A 22,118-nucleotide genomic window follows, 5' to 3' on the forward strand; every position below is an offset into this window, starting at 1 on the left:
TATGAGATCCAGCTTTATTTACAGCTCTAGATTTTAACTCTTGGCCTCAGGCTTTGCAAATTCTGGGTCTCTGCCTCTGTGCCAAAACAAAAACTCTAACTTCCAATCCCCAGGAGCTACATCATGGCCAATACTCCTCTGGATTAGTCTGGTATCCTTTCTAGTTTTGAGTCCATACTTTATCTTCAGGATTTGAGGATTTCTCTATCTTTCCTTCAAACTTGACTCGTTTTCTCTCTCTCTCAGACACACACACACACACACACACATATATATATATATACACTCCATATATGTGTGTATATGTCTTTTAAGTTTTAATATCTTACCCAATATTTCTACCTGTTTTGAGTCAGAATTATTTGTATTGAGGGAGGTGTTAAGGAAGAAATGTGCCTGAATACGACTGCTTTGGACACATTACTTGAATAAGCCTTGACAGTAATATCTTCTACATATTTCATACTGTATTGCTCTTAAGTATCAATTTGCCTTTTAAAATCTACAGCACTACATTATTTAGATTTCTGAATTTGACTGACCTGAATTTCTCCTACCTGGCAATATGTCTACATTTATATCACAATCATTTGTATAAAATTTCAACTATGAATACAATTTCAGGGATATTGTATACTTGGTTCAATGGTAACTAGCTTTGTTTTGGGATAAACATTGCAATATTAATGAAAGACTATTAATGCATCAAAGACACTAATTCTCCTAAAGTAAATAAACTGTTAAATGATAATCCCTAATTGTCAATTGCAACTTTCTGGCTATTTACTACCTCCATTCCATTTCTTAATATAGACCACATCCATCTTGCAAAGTTGGGTACTTTCACTATTAGAAGGCCTTTGTTTTCCAAAATAAGGACGAAGAGTGGTACTATTTCTTTGTAAAACTTTGGTGCAATGCTATGCAAGAAAGACCCAGCTTACTGGTGAGTAGAAACTGTAACTTTCACTGTAAAATACTATAATTACACAGTGCACCACTATCTATCTCTGTGGTTTTTATCACTGAGGAAATCAATAGTACAGGTCACAATTTTCTGTTGCATGAGAGTAGACCTAGGAGGGCAGATGAAAGAGTTCACTGACTTAGTATGGGATCTTATGATAGTAAATCAGAATTGTAAAAGGAAATAGCTTTTGAACTAACTGGTTTTAATCCAAACACTCAAATGTTGCAGTCTAACAAGAGACTTTTTTTTTAAAGATTTTTTTTTAAGATTTAATTTATTCATAGAGACACAGAGAGAGAGAGAGAGGCAGAGACACAGGCAGAGGGAGAAGCAGGCACCATGCAGAGAGCCTGACGTGGGACTCGATCCAGGGTCTCCAGGATCACACCCTAGGCTGCAGGCGGCGCTAAACCGCCGCACCACCAGGGCTGCCCTAACAAGAGACTTAATAAAAAAATAAACAGAAAAAAAACAACAAAACTCTCTGTTGTAGCCTTGTACCCCTTCCCGATTTATACAACTACTTCGTGACATCATTACTGGCAAATATCCAATCATAAGAAAAATTCTATTAGTGACATAAGAAACAAACTAGATGCTAAGGGGATGCTATGTCATGGAAGTCTTAATTTGAGTATTTCATGTTTGTATTTGACAAATGTCTTAATTTAGTATATGTCATTTTGTGTGACCAATTAAAGGCCCTAAGTTCCATCTTGCAGCATTGTAGTTCTTGTTAAATAGGTTGCTTTGGGAACTTTAAAATATGCACAATAGAAGCAGGAGGTTTTAAATTACCCAAAGTTGAAATACAGTATTGAGAGAGGGAGAAAGAGAGAGAGATGAGGGGCGGGGGGGGGGGGGGGTTTGGGGGGGGAGAGAGAGAGAGAGAGAGAGAGAGAGAGAGACTTCAAATATTGCTACCTTTTGACCACATGAATCAATTTGGTCACCACTAAAGGAAGAATATTAAATTATAAAAACATTTAAAAAATAATAACTTGGTGCATGCTATGTTTTTATTTTAATCCTCAACCCAAACTCATGCCTACGGGAACAAATCCTGTATCTCTGGATTAATGGTTAGGAAAACAGCTATATTCTTTTCATTCTTGCATTTCTAATACAAACTTGGTGAGATACACAGTAGCAGTCTGAAAATCATAACCAGAAGCTGTGCTTTACACTCAGCAGCAGTCAGTTCTCAAAGAATGCAACATACTGTGGACAGAAAAATAAGAAGCCTGTTGGATTTTTATTCTGTCAGCAAGTATAATTACTTATTTTTATTTTAAGGAAGGTTTCTTTTCAAAGGTCCTTATGTGTATAGACACTGGAAGGTAAACAGAATTTCATAAATGTGGTGAAAGTAAAATATTTTATTTTTAGGTGACAAATATAAATAATTCTACACAAATATATGTAGTTGCTTGTGTTCTGCAAGCAATTCGTAATATGTTATAATAAATGGCTACATCTGGCCACTATTAGTGAAGATCCAAAGATAGCACATTGTTTGATCCATTCATATGAATAGGTGTGATATCAGAATAATTTTTACTACCTTAATCCATGGTCACATAAGGTGGTAAATTTTGTATACTTAAGGACTCCTCAATTAAAGGGGTAAAAGTTTGCGAGTATGGAAATCAAACTACCATCTCATTAAGAAAAGCTAAGAAAAAAAGTCATGAAAAATGGGGAATATTTAGCCTATACTTCCATTATATTCCTGAGCCAATCTTCTACACCCACTTTTAAAATTTTTGTTTAAAAAATAAAATAAAATAAAATAAAATTTTTGTTTTATTAACATCATTTCCTTTAAACAAACATTAACACAAATCTAGCATTTTCAAGGGTTTGTGGAGGTGCTCCCGTTAAGCATTTGCTATAAATTGGTCAATCTTCTGCAGGACCATTTCCTGTTCCTTATATGTATCTTACATTCATGGACATTGGTTCAGTAATGGCCACAAATTAAGAATAAATAGCCTACTTTTCGAAGTCATATGATTCTACTATGAGTTGAGGGTGCCCTTTTATGCAATCTAATAAAACTAAGTAATGATTCCCTGGTCTGGAAAGAGTGACAGTTTCCCCATGGATATGACTAAATCACTCTTTGCTTATGAGAAAGCAATACTGCATATGTCATTTGTTAACTGGGCAGTTATTATTCTTTCTGATTCCTGGGAGATTAGTTCTTTCAATTCTGAGACAGAGCTAGTACACTGGCATATTACTACATTTTTAATTGTTGTTCAGAATTCTTTATCTCTAATATTTCCATGAAATTCAAATGGTTAAACCTTAGGCCTCGCACCTATTTTTTGTTTGCCCAAATTGACTTACTCTGCATGCAAAGCCCATCAGTGCAGTTCTTGGATTGCAAGACGAGGCCATCACAGTCCTTGCCTCCATTCTTGGGGGCGGGCGCCGTGCACTCCCTCCTGCGCCAGTGTGTGCACTCGGTCCCACAGGTAGACCACTTGCTCCATGAAGTCCACCTGCCATCCACTGCCACACACACACACATACACACAAAAACCAGCATAAGGTCAGAGGGAGAAACAGCTACTTGATGGGAGAAGGGAGTAGAGATCAAGTATACATAAAACAAAACAGAAAACAGAAGAAAATGCCTCATCAAGGAGTACTGCAGTCATAACCCTGCAGGAAGTGAGTGTGCTCTATGTACATCATCAGGGCTCCATGAACTTTTCTTAGTGGGTGTATGTGACTGTTTCCTTACTGACTAGTGACTGCCAAGGAATCACTCAAAGGGAGACAGAGAAACCAAAGTTGTCCACCAGGAGCTGGTGAGGACCAGGAGGCACATAAAGTAGATCACAATGATGCCCTTTTTTTCTGTTACAAAGGGAAGCTTTTGGATTTTGCATTGAAAATTAGGGGACCTCTTTATGGATCCAAGATTTCTTTATGCGTTAAGTGTTATGTGGACAGTGCAAGTAAACCTATGTGGTGATATGGAGAAGAGGTTGGTACAATGGGGAAGAAATCTGTCTATCCACTCACTGATGCATGCATGCATGCATGCATCCATCCATCCATCCATATCTATCATTTATCTATCTATCTATCCATCCATTCATTCATCTATTCATCCATGTCTTAAATACTTTTTATTTTATTTTTTTACTCAAGCTGCTTGATTCTGTTGAGACCTTTTGCAATGCTTTGTTGAAATGACTGTATTATTTTTCATTGTTATTTGATAATCCTATTCCATTATTTGATTATATATATTTTTATTTTTATTTTACAAATAATATTTACGCAGATTCCTAATTTTTTGCTGTGATTCAGTCATTTAGAATTGACTTACTTTCTTACTAAGTTTTGTTGCTGGCTTGTCAGTAATCTCAATGATACTGAACTGATATATGTACAATATATATTAAGAACACACAAGCTAAAAAAAATACATTAAATCTCACTTAAGTCATGCTTAAAATGCATCCTTTAAAAATTCTTACATAAATAGGACAAGAATATTAAAAAAGTAGTTAAGTAAAAAAAAAGTCCTGAAATACATGATTAATTATGATTATCTAGAATTCAATATAAAACAATGCCAAACATCATTTATTGAACATCTAATATACATAATATTTTACACTTCCATATTCATAGAAATTATATCAATTTTAGTAGTCTACATAGTTGGGAAATCTATATGATTTCATATTCAAATTATTGTGTAAATATATTAGGTATAATATGTATGGAGATATAAACATGCCCATATGAAAAAAATGATGACAGTATTAATATTTCAATCATTTAGAGTTGGCTATTGAAACAACTCCCAGCTATTTGGAGAAAAGACATTTACTTTGACCTAGATCATCCCAACATGCACACACACACACACATGCGTGCACACACACACACACGTGTGTGCACAGACACACACACTTCTATTTCAACTCAAAATGCTCAATGTATTTTTAATTGTGGAAGTCAACACTTAGGTAAAATATAGGAGAGTACAGGGTAAAATACTGAACTTCCAAATCTAGGTAAGTGTCAAAATTTATTACATAAAAATCTCTCAAAGGATTCAGTGTGGGATACTGTTTCGATATTTGAAAATGGACACTTGGCAATATAAAATATAGATTGTATTTTTCTCTTCCAGCTCATTCCTACACCCTTCTCTGAGAAAATGTGTATTAGAGGATGAATAAGACAAAACAAAGGCTAAATAAAAGAAAGTAAGGAGGCTGAAATCATAAAAAAATAAAATACAAATGAATGCATAATGAAATTGACAACATAACAGCTACCCCAATGGAATGCACTAAATATATGGATTATTTCAAAATAATTTTAGCTTAACTTTTTAATATATTATATAGTTAAGCATTTTATTGGTTTTAGTTTTAGTTTTGGCAAATATTACCTTTAATTTGCCTAGGGTAAGAGCTAGTGACAATATGAGACAGCACGAAAAGATGCTCAGCGGCAGGAGGATGCAATCTCGCTATAGGTACCACTGCAAATAACTCACAAAAATATGTGTCCAACATGTACAGATAATAAAGGGCTGATTGTATTGTCATTTCAAAATCCATTAGGCCATGTGTCACAAAGCTTTGCCTTCCTTTTAATTCTTTACAAATGTTTTATTTGCCCTCACCCAGAAACTGACACCAAATAACAAATATAAGTCTAAAACATTTTCTAAGTTTTAATTCCAATAATTTCCATGACTCTCTGAAGATCAAGGGTTGTTATTCCTAAAATGTGTGGCTTTCCATGCTGCCTAAATCTCTTGAATTATAGAATTTATAATCTTGGCTCCAGCAGTTTTGTTGACTAATAGATAGGGATTATGTTCGGAAGTGTTTAATCTCCCGTTTTACTCTATTGTGCATGTTTGGGTAATAAAGTTAAGTACTGTTTGATGCGGGGTAATACTTGACTTCTCAGCAATGTAAGCATTGAATGGTATGATGGATAATAATAATGTTTATCATACATTCAGGTCAAGAATAAGGCTTCTTTTAAATCCCCTAAAATGTACTCCTAGAATGGGAGGACACATTTGGAACGAGAACACTGTTTTTTTTACCTGGGCATAAGGTGGTACAGGTTATTTTCTGCACACTCTGGCCTTCACAGAAGGCACCACCATTGAGTGGTGCTGGGTTGGTGCAGGTCCTTGTGCGTTTCTGATACCCTCGTCCACAGCGGCTATTACACACAGACCACTCTGTCCAGGTGGACCAGCCACCATTGACTGGAAGGAGGTAAATATAAAATGTGGATTAAATGTGTGTTCATGCACACACAGACGCACAAACCATACACAACACATAAAGAAAAACTCACCTGCTAAATAACCATCAAAAAAATCTAACATTTCAAAGCCTGAAGAGAGCTAGGGCATCATTTCATTCCAAATATTATTAAAGAGCAGAAGAATCTAAGCATAGAGATAAATAAAATGAATTACCCAGATTTACTCACCTACTCAGAAAAGTAAATAGAACTGTGTTCTATTTCTCTTGGTTAGTGTTCTTTAAAAATATATATATTCCCCTTACCTAGTCAAGCTCCAAAAATTGTTTTTGACAGCTTATCTCAAATAATAAATGTTTACATCATTATGCCAAGACTGCAGGTGGATCTGAAGCATGAGAACGGAATGAAATCATGTAGCTTTTTCATAATAGCAGATGACCAATTAGTTTTCTTTAGCACATGTAAACTTCACAACCTTTTAAGGACTTTTAGTCAGTTTCATTAACTAATCCAGTGAACCTGGTTAAAAAATAAGGTCTTAATATTGCTAGATTTTAAACTAATTGAGCAGCTATTTGACTAAATTGGCAAGTTGTTTCTGTGATTGAATGGACATTCATGCTGTATGTAAAGGCTAGCTATGGTGTTTGATGGAGAGTTCAGTATAGGTATGATCATAAAATCTACATTCTAACACCATGTTCACTATTTACCTCTGGACATCTCCCTCTAGAAAATACTCTGATATATTTTAGTACTTAAATAATGTGAGTTTAGATTAAATTATTGTTAATGAAGCACTTTCTAACAAAAATTATTTGCTGGTAGTTAAAACCTGACACAACTAAAATAAGTGTCTGTCTCTTGATCATAAATGGGAGTGCTAGACATTCAGGCAGCACCTTATAGGCGAAGTGTTTATATGGTGTACTTCATACAGCTGACATCTCCTCTTCTAGAAACTCATGCAATGGGAAATCATCGTTAATGTTTTATACATATAGACACAGACAAGACATTGCAGAGTTATTTTCTGTAAAAAAGATATACAATTGTAAACAACTGTAATATTCAACAATAGGAAAGTGGTAAAGTAAATGCATGTTCATATGATTGACATGTAGGCAGCCATTAAAAACGGTGCTACAGAAGTCTATTTTTTATTTTTAAAAATTTTTTAAAGATTTTATTTATTTATTTATGAGACACAGAGAGAGAGAGAGAGAGAGAGAGAGAGAGAGAGGCAGAGACACAGGCAGAGGGAGAAGCAGGCTTCATGCAGGGACTCAATCCCGGAACTCCAGGATCAGGCCCTGGGCCGAAGGCAGGCACCAACCGCTGAGCCACCCAGGGATTTCCCTACAGAAGTCTATTTAATAATATATGAGTATTTCAACATTACATTGTAAGTAAAAAATATATTTATACCCCTTATTTTAAAATCTTATCTGTGCATAGAAAATGCCAGTCTTATGTATATCAATCTTTTTGAAAGCTATTTCTGGATGACAAGATGACAGGATTATGGACATCTTCTTCTTTGACCTTTTCTGTGTTTCCAAAATTTTCTATACCAGATACATTTTTGCAATCTAAAAACGATACTAACAAAAATAAATATACACAACAGACTTAAAAATGAAATATTCATTAGATGTATATGTTTTGCTGTGGACTTCTGCTGAGCCTCATCTCTGAGTCTTGGACATCTTACTTTATGGGGCCATGAAAAGGACAGCTGGTTGATAGGTTGAGTTTCAGTTAGTGTTCCAAAGAGCAACTTAACCTGCTCAGCTTTACAAAACCAAATGTCACAAAAAAAAACAAAACAAACAAACAAAAAAAAACACCAAAAAAACACCCAAATGTCATGGAATTGTCAGTATAAACTGCTTACTAGCACACTGACAAGCCAATATTTGGGATTACAGTACACGTGTACTGCTCTGGTAGATTTTAACAAGAAATGAATAAACACAAACTTCTAAAGAAAAAAAAGGAATGTGAAAGTCCTAGACTTACTTTCTCATTCGACAGAGGAGACACGGGATCCTAGCATGCAGTCAAGTGACCAACTGAATGTCAATTGGTGGTAGAACCAGTCCTAGAGCATAAGACTCCTGTCCACTAGTCCAATGCTGTTTTTTGAACTCAAAATGCTGAAGTTCCTTGTGTTTGATTCTTTCAAAAAACAATGTTCAGCTTCTATTTATAGATATTGAAAGCATTCTATCCATTAGGAAAAGAGATTTGCATGTATAGAGGCTGTCATTAGTTACCTATGATTCCTATGGGCTGTGCTGTGCTGTTTCTTTTCTGCACTTCAAATGCTGTTAATCAAGTCCTTCAGCCAGTTTAGAAAGACAAAAAGAGGGATCATTTCATTGTGGCTGAAGAGAGGCAACTGCTTACAATTTAACAGAGCCATTATCCTGATGAGGAAATTAAGCCTCAGAGTATTCAGAGGATTAAAATATAGTATGTACCTGTCTTGTAATGAAAATGAGAGATTTAAAGCGTCACAATATTCAGCCTTTGGAACATCGTGGCGGCTCCTGTTTCTCATAACTCCTTAGGGCATGAGGAACACCACCAGATCTGCAGGAAGTCCCACGAGCCAGATACTTGCCCGTGGCTGCCCCTCCTTCACAGAGTCGCCCCAAGGCCCCAAGGCCCTAAGGCCCCTGGAATGTCCTTTAACACTAACACAGCTGTGAAAAGCTTCCTTAAGTTCTAAGTGGGTGGTGTGACACGGGCATATCATTTAAGGGGTGGCAGACCTTCAAAATACTTCCCAGGGTTGTTGGGTTACCTCTGACACGATAAGTCATCAAGAATATGAGGACCTCCTCAATGTCCACCACTGTGAGAAATAGATCCATAGAGTGGGCTCAGTCGGTAACGGGGCTTACCGCACCGCCTGGGAAATGAAACTACCTGTAGAATGAAACCTGTCGAATGAATGGAAGACACCTGAGCACGAGAGCGTGCAGAGAAATAAAAGCATCACGCGCTACTGCCAATGTGAGTGTGGAATTGCTGAGTATTTCTGGAGAAAGGCTAGGCCCAGTCAGAGATGAGCTGGGCTATAGGCCAGAGAGAGGCAGGGAAGCTTCCAGAAGAAATCATTCTGTTGGACCTTGCCACACGGTTAGGATGAGGACCACGGCGATAGCAGGGCTTGCAGTCACTCGAAGTACCCCTGATGGAGCGTGTGAGCAAATTCTAGGAAGTCAGCGTTGCTCTGATGTGTTCGGGGAACAGGTCAGCTCCAGTTTTCCTGAGTGAGTAGGAGCAGGCTACCTCGGCATCACCATCATCCACTGCTCTGGATGGGTGGTCCAGGGTACGCAGAGGAGAGGAGGGCTTGGAGAGGCAGCACGTCGGCCGGCTCCGGTGCAGGCCTCAGGCCGATTTCCTTCATCTTCCCGTAAGAGGACTGGCCAAGGGCTAGGAACGTCCAAGTCTTGTCTTTCTAGGAGTATCAGGGAAGCAGGTAAACCTCCCTGTCGAAGCCAGAAGTTGGGAGAGAGGGGCGATGGGGACCAAAAAGGGGCCTCTCCTGGCTATTTTAAATTAAAATGAGAAACACTAATTTGACATGAACTAGATTGAGACCCGGACAGCTCACTCACCGTAGACTATGACGGTTGCAGTCGTGCTTTTCCTCTTGGCAACGATGTTTTTGGCAACACAAGTATAGTTTGCGGTGTCTGAGAGGCGGGCCTGCTTTATGATGAGGTTATGATCAATAGTGATATAAAAATTCCGATCTTCAACAGGATCAATTATGTCTTCATTTTTCAACCATTCCACCTAAAGATGCACAAGAGAAATGGATAAATCCCCAGTACGGGTCCCTCCAAGGCTGTCTGTCCTAACTTGGGTTTCGTAATCTGTATAACATCGTTTCACGCTCTGATCTTGGGCAAACCTGGAGGAAGTAACTTTCTGAGGTCATGGTAAGTATCACTCACCTGCCAAACATGCTGATTTGTGTCTGTACTCCATTATTCTCGAATGTCAATGAACCAATTGGGAAATACAGTGTTCAAATTGTTTTCACTTCGCCCTGCGGGCAGGAACGGGGAACGCGCGCTGCCAAGTTCAGAACCCAATCAAAAATAATAGGCTAAGCATTTCAAACTGAACTCGAACCTTTTGCTGTTGGATTTGTTTACTCTTGGCAACTTACTGCTTTTCACAAAAGAATGTAAGGACTATTAAAAAAGCTCAAAAGGCATCTTAGACATCATGTAGCTCTAATAAACCAACATTTGGATGATTTATGTGTAACCTTGCTGAAACATATGGATTAAATTTCCCCCCAAATGCACTTATGTTAAAATGTAGCAAACACATATTTGGAGATGCATTTAAGCCAAAATACTTGACGAAAAAAAGGTTTTCTACCAACGTTCAATATAATACAAATAGCATATACATCATATTCAAAGCTCTCTTTCTGTGTATCACTAGCATCAAATCTGTGACTCGTGGTTTGCTTCTGAGGAACCTGAGCTAAGACGTGACTGTTCAAAACTACTGAACCATTTTTTCCATGCAAATAACATCAATTTAGCGACAGCAATGTTATCCTAAGAGATTGAAAGGAGGGAGATATATCTGTATAAACTGTCTTTATGGATGGTAAACTATTTCTTAGTCTATAAATTGCTGCTGCTTCTTTTTTTCCTAGGCACTGGTTTTCCCATAAAGCAAAACAACATTGATATTTGCCTCACTTAAACTTTTCTTTTGCAGTGATGGGATAATGGATACAAGTAATCTTTAGCACTAGAGAGTCAATAGTGTTGCCATTTTCAAAATCTTAAGGAGTTTCTCAGGCACCACAAGAGGGCTGGAAATTAATCTCTAAATCTTGTCAGTGGGTTTGACGTTGTACTGCTCTAAATTACATCCAACATAGGGACTCTAAAATAATGCTCCTCTAATCCTTAGAAGAGAGGCCAGAATTTAAAGGGAAAAACAAAAACCAACAACAATCCTGAAATAAACGTATGAGGATGTAGATAAGAGCAAGTATTTGTAGTGATATAAATTTTGAAATGGCAAAACATTCCTGGTATTTACACTATGGTAGTGAGAAACAGAATGGAATCTACCTAAGACAGTGCAGTTTTAAAACGTGCATTTTGTTTCCAAATACAGACAACACCTTCAGTCAGGGCCATGCCGGGATATACCTGATCAGATGGTCATAATCTATTGAACTAGATTTTCTTAAAACTTGGCCATATGTGTATGGTAGTATGATCTCACTAGAAGGGCAAGAGGGAAGGTAGCAAAATTAATACTGCTACAAACTATATTAATAATCATTAAATATTTTCGATGATAATTGAAAGCAGACATTAATTTTCAAAAATATTTTATTTATTTATTAATGAGAGACATAAGAGAGAGAGAGGCAGAGACATAGGCAGAGAGAGAAGCAGGTTCCCTGTGAGGAACCTGGTGTGGGACTCAATCCCAGGACCCTGGGATCACACCCTGAGACTAAGGCAGATGCTCAGCCACTGAGCCACCCAAGGGTCCCCAGGCATCAATTTTTAAATCTAATCTTTACCTGGGCATATCTATGCCATTCTAAAGAAAGCTTTCCACTTATAGCAAGAACTGTTGGGCTCCCCCGAGTTGGTCTTGGATTTACTGTGTGTGTGTGTGTGTGTGTGTGTGTGTGTGTGCGCGTGTGTGCATGTGCATGCTCTTACTGCTGTTCTTTCAAGGACCCATAATTGCTACTCTTTCTTTGAAATATGGGTCTCAGACTCCTGGACTTTACCCAGAAATGCCTACAAGTTCACAGCATCCCTGCCCCACAACCTCCTGCTTAGCCATTGCCTCATGAGTGTGGAAATATGCTTTGTGTCCAGTTGGGATCAGAATCTGAGCTGCTCCTCTCCAGAGTTTCGCTGCAGGATTAGGCTAAAGCTATCTCTTTGAGGTGTCACCTAAATGTACACACCTACTGGGCTTCTCATTTTCTGTCCAGCGTGCTCCACTCACCTATGAGGTTCTCTCCCCTATGAATGCTTCCATAAAACAAAACAAAGCAAAGCAAAGCAAAGCAAAACAAAACAAAACAAAACAAAACCTCTTGCTTTCAAATCTTGGCCTCATGGTTTGCTTCTGGAGAATCTGGCCTAATTCATGACTGTTGAAAACTATAGTTTCTTCTATTGAAATCACATTGGTTAACAACAGTGATGTTAACCTGATCAGAAGTGACATAAAGACATCCCAAGGGATATTGCAAACCGCTTGTTTATTTGAAAGTCTATTACATGGAAAAAAAGAACAATCTGCATGACTGGCAAGACCTAAAAAGACCTACATGATTATTGGGTAAACCATCTTTACTTTCAAATACGTCGCTCCACATTTTTCTCAAGTCTCTTGCCAGCACTGGAGCAGTGACTATGACCTGGGTTTTGAGGGCCTCTGAAGAACCCAGAAGTACTGAGAAGGCCCCCAGGGTCCTATGGGGGGCACTGCCCTCCTCCCCAACTCTGACTTTAACCAGAGAAGCTCTGCTTTGACCTGTTTTCCATTCTGGGCTCACCTGCAATGCCTTTATTTAAAGAAACAGAGGGTTCGCTACCACTAGAAATAGCTCTGGATTGAAGAGATGAGCCATGGGCTCCTCCGCCTTCTGATAACTCCCTTACCACTGTCCCCTCCGTGCCAGTACTCCCAGCTGCCACAACGTCCTGCTTGGAGACCACATCTCTGCAAGAAGCTCGGGTCATCATCACTCACCTCCTGCACTAGAATCCTCATACTGCTCTGTGCACCCACATCTCCCACCCTGCGAGTCTCCACACCCTTCCAAGCTGTTTTGGAATGCAGCAGCAAAATACTCCAAAATTTCAAACTCTTTTTAAATTGTTTTCTTCATTTTTTTTTTCTTTAACTTAAACCCAGCTCTTCATGATGCTACTGTGTTTTTTCTGGAGTTGTCTCCAGAGACCAGTGGTGGAGGTCTGATTTCCCAAATTCAACATACACTGAGACTGGGGTTTGGTAAGTGTCCTCCTTGTTCTGCTTTGCCTATTCTAGACCCTTCTCTCCAAACAGCTTTGTCTTGAATCTCATGCCTTCAGATTGTCACCCACTTCCTATATTTTTTTGTAGTCATCTACAGACTTCTGGACTCACAGTCATTTTATCCAGCACATTTTCTGTCATGATTTCTAATGATTTTAATAACCACAAACATGACACTTTCAACATTTTGGCCTCTCAGTTACACGACACTCCTTCCTGCCATGAACTTGGTCTGTAAGATACTCACACTTAAAGGCCAAAGACTTTCAATCCTGACCTCACTGTAGAATTATTTGGACAATCATAATATATCAATTCTACATCGAATCCAGAGAAATTAAATCTAACCCAGAGAAACACTGATCCACTGGTCAACACTGGTCTAGCACCTGTATTTTTTAAACTCCTCAAGGGATTGGGAAGTACCACTCTAGATGATTGTCTTTCAAATGAGATCCCTGGACAAGAGGCATCTATGTCACCTGGGATCCTGAAAGAAACACAGAATCTCAGGTCTCCCCATCTAGACTTACTGGATCAAAATGTGCATCTGAACCAGGGATGTATATGCATGATCAAGTTGCAGAACCGCCTGTCTAACTCTTGTCCTTAGCAGTCATTGCAACCCCTCTGAAACTCCATTTCAGTTTTCATCTCTTTCTATCTTCCCCATCTTTCTGGCTTACTCCCTCTAGGACCTCTACTTTGACAACCTTTCACTAGGACCTACATATTTATTATGCTTCCCAATCTCCTCTCTTACCCCTCTCACGTTCCCTCTTCTCTTTTTTACCACTTTTCAGTTGCCATGTCCAACTTCTCAACTTACAGCCTCAGCTCCCCCATCCCTCTCCTTCCTTAAAACACTCACTTGGCCACTCTTCCTCGACACCACCTTCAGAGACTTGCAGGCGAGCGTGGCTGTGCCCAGCCATGTTGAGTAGGCTTATCTTAAACTCATGATAACAGAACGCAAATGGGCCCTGAATGCTGCCAAAAAATCGTACTATATTTTCATCATCTGTTCACGGTCCCATCCTCCCAGACAGCTATTTCACACCTTCTCCACTCTCCTTAAACACTACCTCCCTCTCTATCCTCACTTTCAGCGGATGACCACGACTTCTACTTCACTGAAAAAAGTGACAATCACGAGACATCTTCCACAACTCCCACTACCCACCTCCCCATCCGTATTCCACATCCTCTGTCTGGTTGCTGGGTCAGCTCTTCATGCTCCCACCTGTCACCTCTCATTTGGATTCTCCATCCCATTCCCTCGTGCCTGGTCAAGGGCGAGCCCCAGCAAGTCTCCTCTCTGTCTCTTAAATCATTCATATTCTCTCCACACGAATCATTTCCAACAGCATATAGACACAGAAGTACTTTTCACAACTTAAAGCCCTCCCCACTCATTTCTGCCTATAATCACCTCCACATTTCTTTGCTCACCTTGCAAAATGCCTTGGGATACTTGTTTATTTTCACTCTCTCCATTTCTTGTCCTCTTCATCTCTCCTGAATCTATTCTAATGCACGTTCACCTCCACCCTTTGACCCACCCGTACTCTCTTTTCAAAGTCACCAATCAGTTTCACTTTGTTAGATGTACTGGTGAGGTGTTAATACTTAACTCATATGACTCAGCAGCAGGTTCCACCAGCTGGTTTCTCCCTCCTCCTCACTTGCTTTCTTGGTCAGGGCATTTGCTTTTGTCTTATTTCACTCCATCCCCCACAACTTCCTGGAGCAAAAGTCTGTTCCCCTCTGGAGGCTCTGTCCCTGCACCTTTTCTTTCTTTTTTTTTTTTTCCATTTTCTATCTATAGTCACTTCTGTGGTGAGCTCATCCAGCCTCAAGCAGAGGTCTTCTACACTAAATTTATCTCCAGTCTAGACCCCGCCCCTGAACTCCAGACTCATATATCCAACTGCCTTCTTTTGACACCACTGGGGTGTCTAAGAAGGACCTCTTGAACTGCACCTCCCATAGCCTTGCCCATCTTAGTTAATGCCAACTCTATCCTTCCATTTCTTTGGACAAAAACCTCCGACTTGGCCTTGACTCCTCTCTATCCCTCTCTTTGGGCAGTGGAAATCAGAGCAGCATATTGGGATCTGACCACTTCTTGTCCTCTCACTACCCCCTTTTCCGGTTCAAGCCACCATAATTTCCCTCTCAGATTATTGCAGCAACTTCCTGTCTTATCTTTGCTTTTCCCCTTGGCGATCAACAGTCTATTCTCAACACAATAGAATGGTCCTTAAATTCTAAGTTAGATCATGCTGCACCTCATCTCTGACCCTCCAGTGGCTCCCTATCTTGCTTTGTGTCAAAACCAAAGTCCTTACAAGGACTCACAAGGCCCAGCATCACCAGGATTCCTGACCTCCCTGAGATCACCTTGTTTACTTTTTCTCTTCTCTCATCTCTTTAGCATGCTAGTCTCTCTGGTGGTCCCAATCAGTGGTGCCCTTCCTTTGGGGATTTTGAGTCTGCTGGTGAATTTGCCCTTCCCTAAATATCAGCATAATTTTCTCCTTTCCATTCTTAAAGTCTTGAGATGTCACCTTCTTAGTGAGTCATTTCCTGATTTACCGTTTAACATTGTAACATCTCTCTCTGCCTATACTCCCAATATCTCACCCTCTTTTCTTTATTTTCAGCATGGCACTTCTCATCATCCCATATAGACTATATTTTACTTAGTAGTTGTCTCCTCCACCAGAATTTAAGCTCCACAAATTTTGACCTATGTTTTGATCAATGTTACATTCCTGTGGCCTTATGCTGGCATATAATAGGTGCTTAATTAGTATTTACTGAATGTATGAACAAAAACAAGACATGTAGTGAGATCAAGTTTGTTATATACATTTTTAGACCTCTATAAAGTTGGTGCTTTAACTGGAAAAATTAATATTAAATATATTAAGCGAGAGCCATTTTAAACTTCCCTTCTCACTAAGTTCTATTGGAGATTAAGCACACAAATCTCTACTGCCTGAAGTGAAATCCTAGGAGTTGGCCTGGCCTCCAAATGGACTCACTGGAGAAATCGTAAGGTAGAAGACCACCTCTAGAATTATACTAGGAGACCCCCAATGTCTCATTATCATTTATAAATCTAAAGTGTCATGTGGCCAGCATGTTTTAACTAAAGCATCTTTGAAAGTGGCATACCCATCTAACCCATATTATAGCTGTATGTCTGTTGGAGAGGTAAGAGGTGTTTGAGTAATAATTGCAGACCTTCATCTGGTAAACACAGAACCTAGATGATCATGGTAAATCTGGGCTGAAAATATAGCTTTCCAAGAACTTTAATTTTTAATAAACAAAGAGGCAGGCACCTTGCTTTTTCCAATTCCATCCTACAAACACTGAGTACCTACATGTGAGGCATGGTGTCAAGTTCTGGGGGAGAAAGGGACAAATCAGGTAAGTGCTTGTCATGTGTGAGAATAATTCTGTTTATCATATAAGAGGTTGTCTAAATCAGCAAAGGAAATCAATATAAATCTTTGTAAATATATCTTTTTATTTAAAAAATACAGCCTTTTCATGCAGTGTCTCCGGAACCCAAGAGCAGCAGATAGAGTGACATTCTTCCATTTGAAGTAATTTCACAGTGAATCTCCTTACATAAACTGTATGTGAAATCCCAAGAAACAACAGAATCTTTTGTTGTGTTAGAATTTTATTGCATTGAGTAGTAATTAATTATACTGCTGCAATGCTCCTTATTTGTAAGGAACCCTGGTTAATCAGGAGTAAGTACTTTGGTCTGGCCTCTGAATTCTGTTCCATTTTGCTCATTTCAATGCTTCTTGCTGATTTCACCCTGAGATGTGGCTTCCTCCTATCCCTCCCATTTAGCAAACCATCTGATTTATACATGGGAGAAGACTTTCTGAGTTAAAAGTTATTTTTAGCTATGTATAAAACATTCAAGAAGAGAAAAATAGGTTGTAGTTCAGAAAACAATAAAAGGCTTTGCCCATAAAGCATAACTTGTTGTCAGGGCTGCAGTGAGACAAAGTAGTGTTTCTGTCCTTGTGACTCAGTAACTGCAGTCTTTTCAATAATTTAGGGCACATTTGAAATAATTGACTCAAGTGTTTACAAAGAAATAGGAATTTATTAACAGGCAATGAAAATAGTTACGGGGCAATGTTAGGATGCCCAATCTGCATATTCTGTTGTCAAGTCTGCTGTTGATTAATCCCACCATGTGCAACTGAAAATCTTACTTTAAGAAGCTGGTTCCCAAAGTGCCAGCTGAGAGGACTGCTCTCCCATCAGTCTGCCTGGGTTCAAAATCGAATTCTGTTACCTCTGTATCTCTCTGGGGTAAGTTCCTTATTCTCCCTGCCTCACGGTTCTCATTTATAAAAGGAGGTTAATCCTCAAATGCATGCCATAAGGTTTGTAAAGATCAAATGAGTTAATGCACAAATCACATACAGTGCTGGACACACAGTAAACATTCTTAAATTATTAATATTAATTAAGGATAAAAAAAAAAAAGGATATACTTAAAGGAGATAGGACAAAACCCAAGATACTCTAAAAAACAGCAGAGAAAGGGTGTTAACTTAAAAACAAAAAGGAAGGATCCCTGGGTGGCTCAGTGGTTTGGCACCTGCCTTCAGCCCAGGGAGTGATCCTGGGGACCTGGGATCTTGTCCCACATCAGGCTCCCTGCAGGGAGCCTGCTTCTCCCTCTGCCTGTGTCTCTGCCTCTCTCTCTCTCTCTGTGTGTGTCTCTCATGAATAAATAAAATCTTAAAAAACAAAACAAAAAGGAAAGTATCTTGGTATCTGAATTTCTTTCATTTTCTCTGACATTTTTTATTGAGACAGTCAGCTCACCACTAGATTACAACTCTTCAGATTGTACTAGAAATATATAAATGATTAAGTATTAAATTGGCCAAGCTAGTTTGTATGCTAAACCTAAATACATATTTCCACTTAAACTTTGTGAATCCATAAGTCTAAAGATGTCATTAACATGCATGTGCTTTAGAGAAAGTATCACGTGGTATTTTAATTAGTGTGTATAAATATTATTTTCTAATTCTTCTAAGTTATAAGCAAATCATCACACTAGATCAATTTTTAAAAGTATAAGTAGAATAGATTTTTAATAAAAGAAATTTTAGCAAGATTGAGAAATAGTCATTACTGTACTTAATAATAAGGCATAAATAAGAGGCAATTTATATATTACTGTTACTATTACTTTTACCTAGAGCCAGACCATCCACAGTATTATACTTTAGACCATCCACAGTATTATACTTTTGATTTTACCTGAGTTTCCCAGCTGTGTTTTCTTCCTACTTCAAGTTAGTCATCAGCACTTGTTCTTTTTACTTTTAACATTCAAAATGTCTGTCATGTGTTTTTAAGTCATAATTACAGCTCAATATAGCACATTATGTATAGAAGAAAGAAAAGGAATAGCTTAACAGGGGCTTCATGAAATTGGCTTTAATTTCATTCTGGGATGAGAAGTAGCCACTTGGTGAGGTTACATGTTTTTTTCTGTTAAACATTATTATTCTTTTCTAAAAAAAATATTTTATTTATTTATTTTAGAGAGTGTGTGCACAAGTGGGGAGAAGGGCATATAGAAAGGGAGAGAATCTCAAGCGGACTCTCCAATGAGTGCAGAGCCCCATGCAGGGCTCGATCCCACCACTTCAAGATCATGACCGTAGAGTCGGATGCCTAACTGACTGAGCCACCCAGGTGCCCCTAAATATTAATATTGCAAAAAATAAAACAGATTCTTAAAGAGTCTAAGGAATAAATGATTCTTCAAGCACACACTCATTTTCCATTAACAACTTGACCCCTCACAACATGAAAATAATTTTACATTCATCACTTGATGAAATATATTTTTTTGGACACACTCTTATTTCTTTCTCAGTATCCTGTTATGTCCAATCTATCCTCAGTCTCTCCCTCTTCTTTTCAGTAATGAATCATTTCTGAGTTTTACTATCTGGATCTACATAGCCCCCAAATTTGTGTATGCACTTAGAAATTCCAAGCTACCTATTTGTGTGTGTGTGTGGTGGGGGAGGTAGAGGAGTGATAAATAGATAAAATAGTCATCTTTGTTCTTATAATGACATCATTCTATACCCTACCTCCACCTCCAGATAATGGCATCCATGTCATTGGATTTAGCACATTTAGCTGGATCCCCAAGACAGGGAACTTCCTTCTAGCACCTCTGCTCTCATTATGATCCTAAGTTCAGGAGTGACTTATCCCGAGTTCTCTTCTCTGCTTCTCTTTTTCTTCACACAGAGAAAATTCTGGGGCAGCTGGACCAGTCGAATAGGAAAGGAAAGGTAGATACCATGGCACATGCTGTGGCTATGGGACAACTGCCATCCTCTTAGGGTGGCGGATGTGTTCTGGAGGGGGAGGAGGTGCCCTGTGGTCCCTAATGTGAATCATAACCTCATTTAAGAAAGAGTTCAAAAGTAGAACGTTTTCCCTGCCCTTGAAATTGGGAGGACAGGGAAGGGGATGAGAAGGATGAAATGCGTTGGTGAGGAGTGAAAAAAAAGAAAGCAATGAGCTTGTATGGAGTGTTTCAGGTGCCAAGCCAGGTTCTTTAGATACATAATCTTTATTTCTCACAGTTGCTCTGTGGGGGAGGTATATATAGACTCATTTTTTCCAGATAAGGAGAATTAAGTTCAGATTGAGGAACCAGTGCACCCTTATAAAGCTCATGAAGGAGCGTAGATCTGGATGCTGGACTGTCTGAGCCTGGGGCTCTTGTTCACCCACTAAGCAAGAACTGTGAGGAAGTAACCACAAAACTACAGACAGGAGCATCCACAGAGTGGTCTCCAGATCATGTGCTGGTAGCTAAGAGAAGCTGGGATAACAGAAGCAGGTTAGGTACTCTGGGACATGGATCCGTGTTGGCCTCTAACCTCCAGCCAGAGCTCTGTAGGGAAGCAGTGTGATCATAGGAAAGAGCCATCAGCCCCAACCTCTGTTATCACCACCACCCTGCTCACTCTTACAGGACCAACACAGGTTCACTTTCAGAGCCAGCATGATGACTGGGTATACTTTGATTTCAGGGGCATCAGGAAAGAATCCTTGCTTTTGAAAGATGCACCCAAAATTTTTGGCAGTGACTTGAAATATCTTTAGGAGGGGTGGGTTTTTAATCCCACCCTTACAGGATTTTCTTTGCATGCAAATGACCTGAGAAATAACATCCTGATCTGCTTAGATCACCTTTATAAGGTATTATAAAACTGGACATACAAATGACTAAGGGAAAACCCCTTTCAGTTTAGATAAAAAAGATTTTGAAGGCACGTGGATTTCAAACTGGAATTCAAGTAACCAGCAATATGCAAAAATTTTAAGGGGTACACAAACAAAAACATATTTAAGGGAATCTGTGTTTATATCTTTAACTTCTATATGCACTTCACCCTAAAGCTAATTTCCTTGAAAACTTGCCCTCTACTTTTCAAAATGAAGGCATCTATTGCATCCTGGTCTTACCAAGATATATTGTATGAGGGTGTAAAAGCTTCCAGCATGGCACAAGGCAGGTGTGAACTAACTGGGAAGATTAGTGTGGTATTTGAAAGAGTAAGGGACTATAATGACAGGGTGACAAACTCTTTTGCAAATCTGGTCATTTCACTCTGGATGTTCATCAAAATTGAAGGAGGGCTTAATATGCCACTAATGGGTCACTTACCATAATATACAATAATAGAACACCGTCTGATTTAGTGTCTCTACTAGTTTAAAAGACTTTCATAAATTAAAAATTTAACAAATGAAAGCAACATCTAGTGAAAAATGAAAAATACCTAAAATATTTTTAATATGCATATTTTTTACCTAACAGCATTCCATCAAATTCTATCCTTAAAAAAACCTTCTATGTGCACATATCCATATGCTATGACTCACCTATGTTAAATCTAACTGAACACTCTGTAGTTTGTTATTTTCTTTAGGCAACGTGCTCCGTGGCAAGGAGGCTGAGCAACGTGAGATAGTTCTGTAAAGAGCAATCTTCATATTGTGAGACCTTGTTCCACATTCAATCAAGAAAAGACAAACACAAATAAGGTCATCTTATGCTAGTGAAAAATGTCAGGAAATGGGAAATAGAGCAAGTTTCTGCAGGAGGCATTTGCCCTCCTTGCAAAACCATTCCCACCTCCGCCTTGCAGAATCTTGCACTCAGAAGCTGCACTCACTGCTCATTTTTTCCACCTCTTTGACTTTTTGAGGTCCCAGGTCATCAACATAGTACTTGATATTTTGGGGATCTTCCTTAATCTAAGCAAGTGACATATGTCTTTTCATTATTGTTTGTTTTTTAACAGACCAAATAAGGTCAAACAATATAAACTCCTCTCAAAGCTCTTCCTTTCTGGGCCACCTGGGTGGCTCAGTCAGGTAAGTGTCTGCCTTCGGCTCAGATCATGATCCTAGGGTCCTGAGATCGAGCCCTGCATCAGACTCCTGGCTTGGCAGAGTCGGCTTCTCCTTCTGCCTCTCCCTCTTCTCATGCTTTCTCTCATTCTCTCTCAAATAATAAATAAAATCTTTTTTTAAAAAAGCTGTTCCTTCTTCTGAGTGTCAGATCATCCACAAATATGCACATGTCTCCTACCTACCCTAAAAATCAGCCAACAAGGAAATCAGCCTGTGACACCCCTGCTCTTCTCAGCCATGCTTCCACCTTCTCTCTCCCTGGGTGGCTAAACTGTCCTCATCTATTCAT

The 22,118-nt window shown here is 38.9% G+C and overlaps 1 protein-coding gene across 3 annotated transcripts in view; it reads right to left on the bottom strand.

Annotated features, from left to right (window-relative positions):
• Positions 1–22,118, bottom strand: part of UNC5C (unc-5 netrin receptor C) — a 351,461-nt gene that overhangs the window by 64,053 nt on the left and 265,290 nt on the right. For 2 of the 3 annotated variants that reach the window (XM_025424165.3, XM_025424156.3), the window contains exons 5-7: positions 9,880–10,060; positions 6,072–6,239; positions 3,326–3,490 (exon numbers count right to left, since the gene is read on the bottom strand). In XM_025424165.3, the coding sequence (XP_025279950.1) occupies positions 3,326–3,490; positions 6,072–6,239; positions 9,880–10,060 (514 nt within the window). Of the gene's footprint in view, positions 1–3,325; positions 3,491–6,071; positions 6,240–9,879; positions 10,061–14,767; positions 14,911–22,118 lie in introns of those variants that run through there. The other variant, XM_025424172.3, reaches the window with a different exon arrangement.

Source organism: Canis lupus, chromosome 32, assembly GCF_003254725.2.
Source record: "Canis lupus dingo isolate Sandy chromosome 32, ASM325472v2, whole genome shotgun sequence".
NCBI classification, from domain to species: domain Eukaryota; kingdom Metazoa; phylum Chordata; class Mammalia; order Carnivora; family Canidae; genus Canis; species Canis lupus.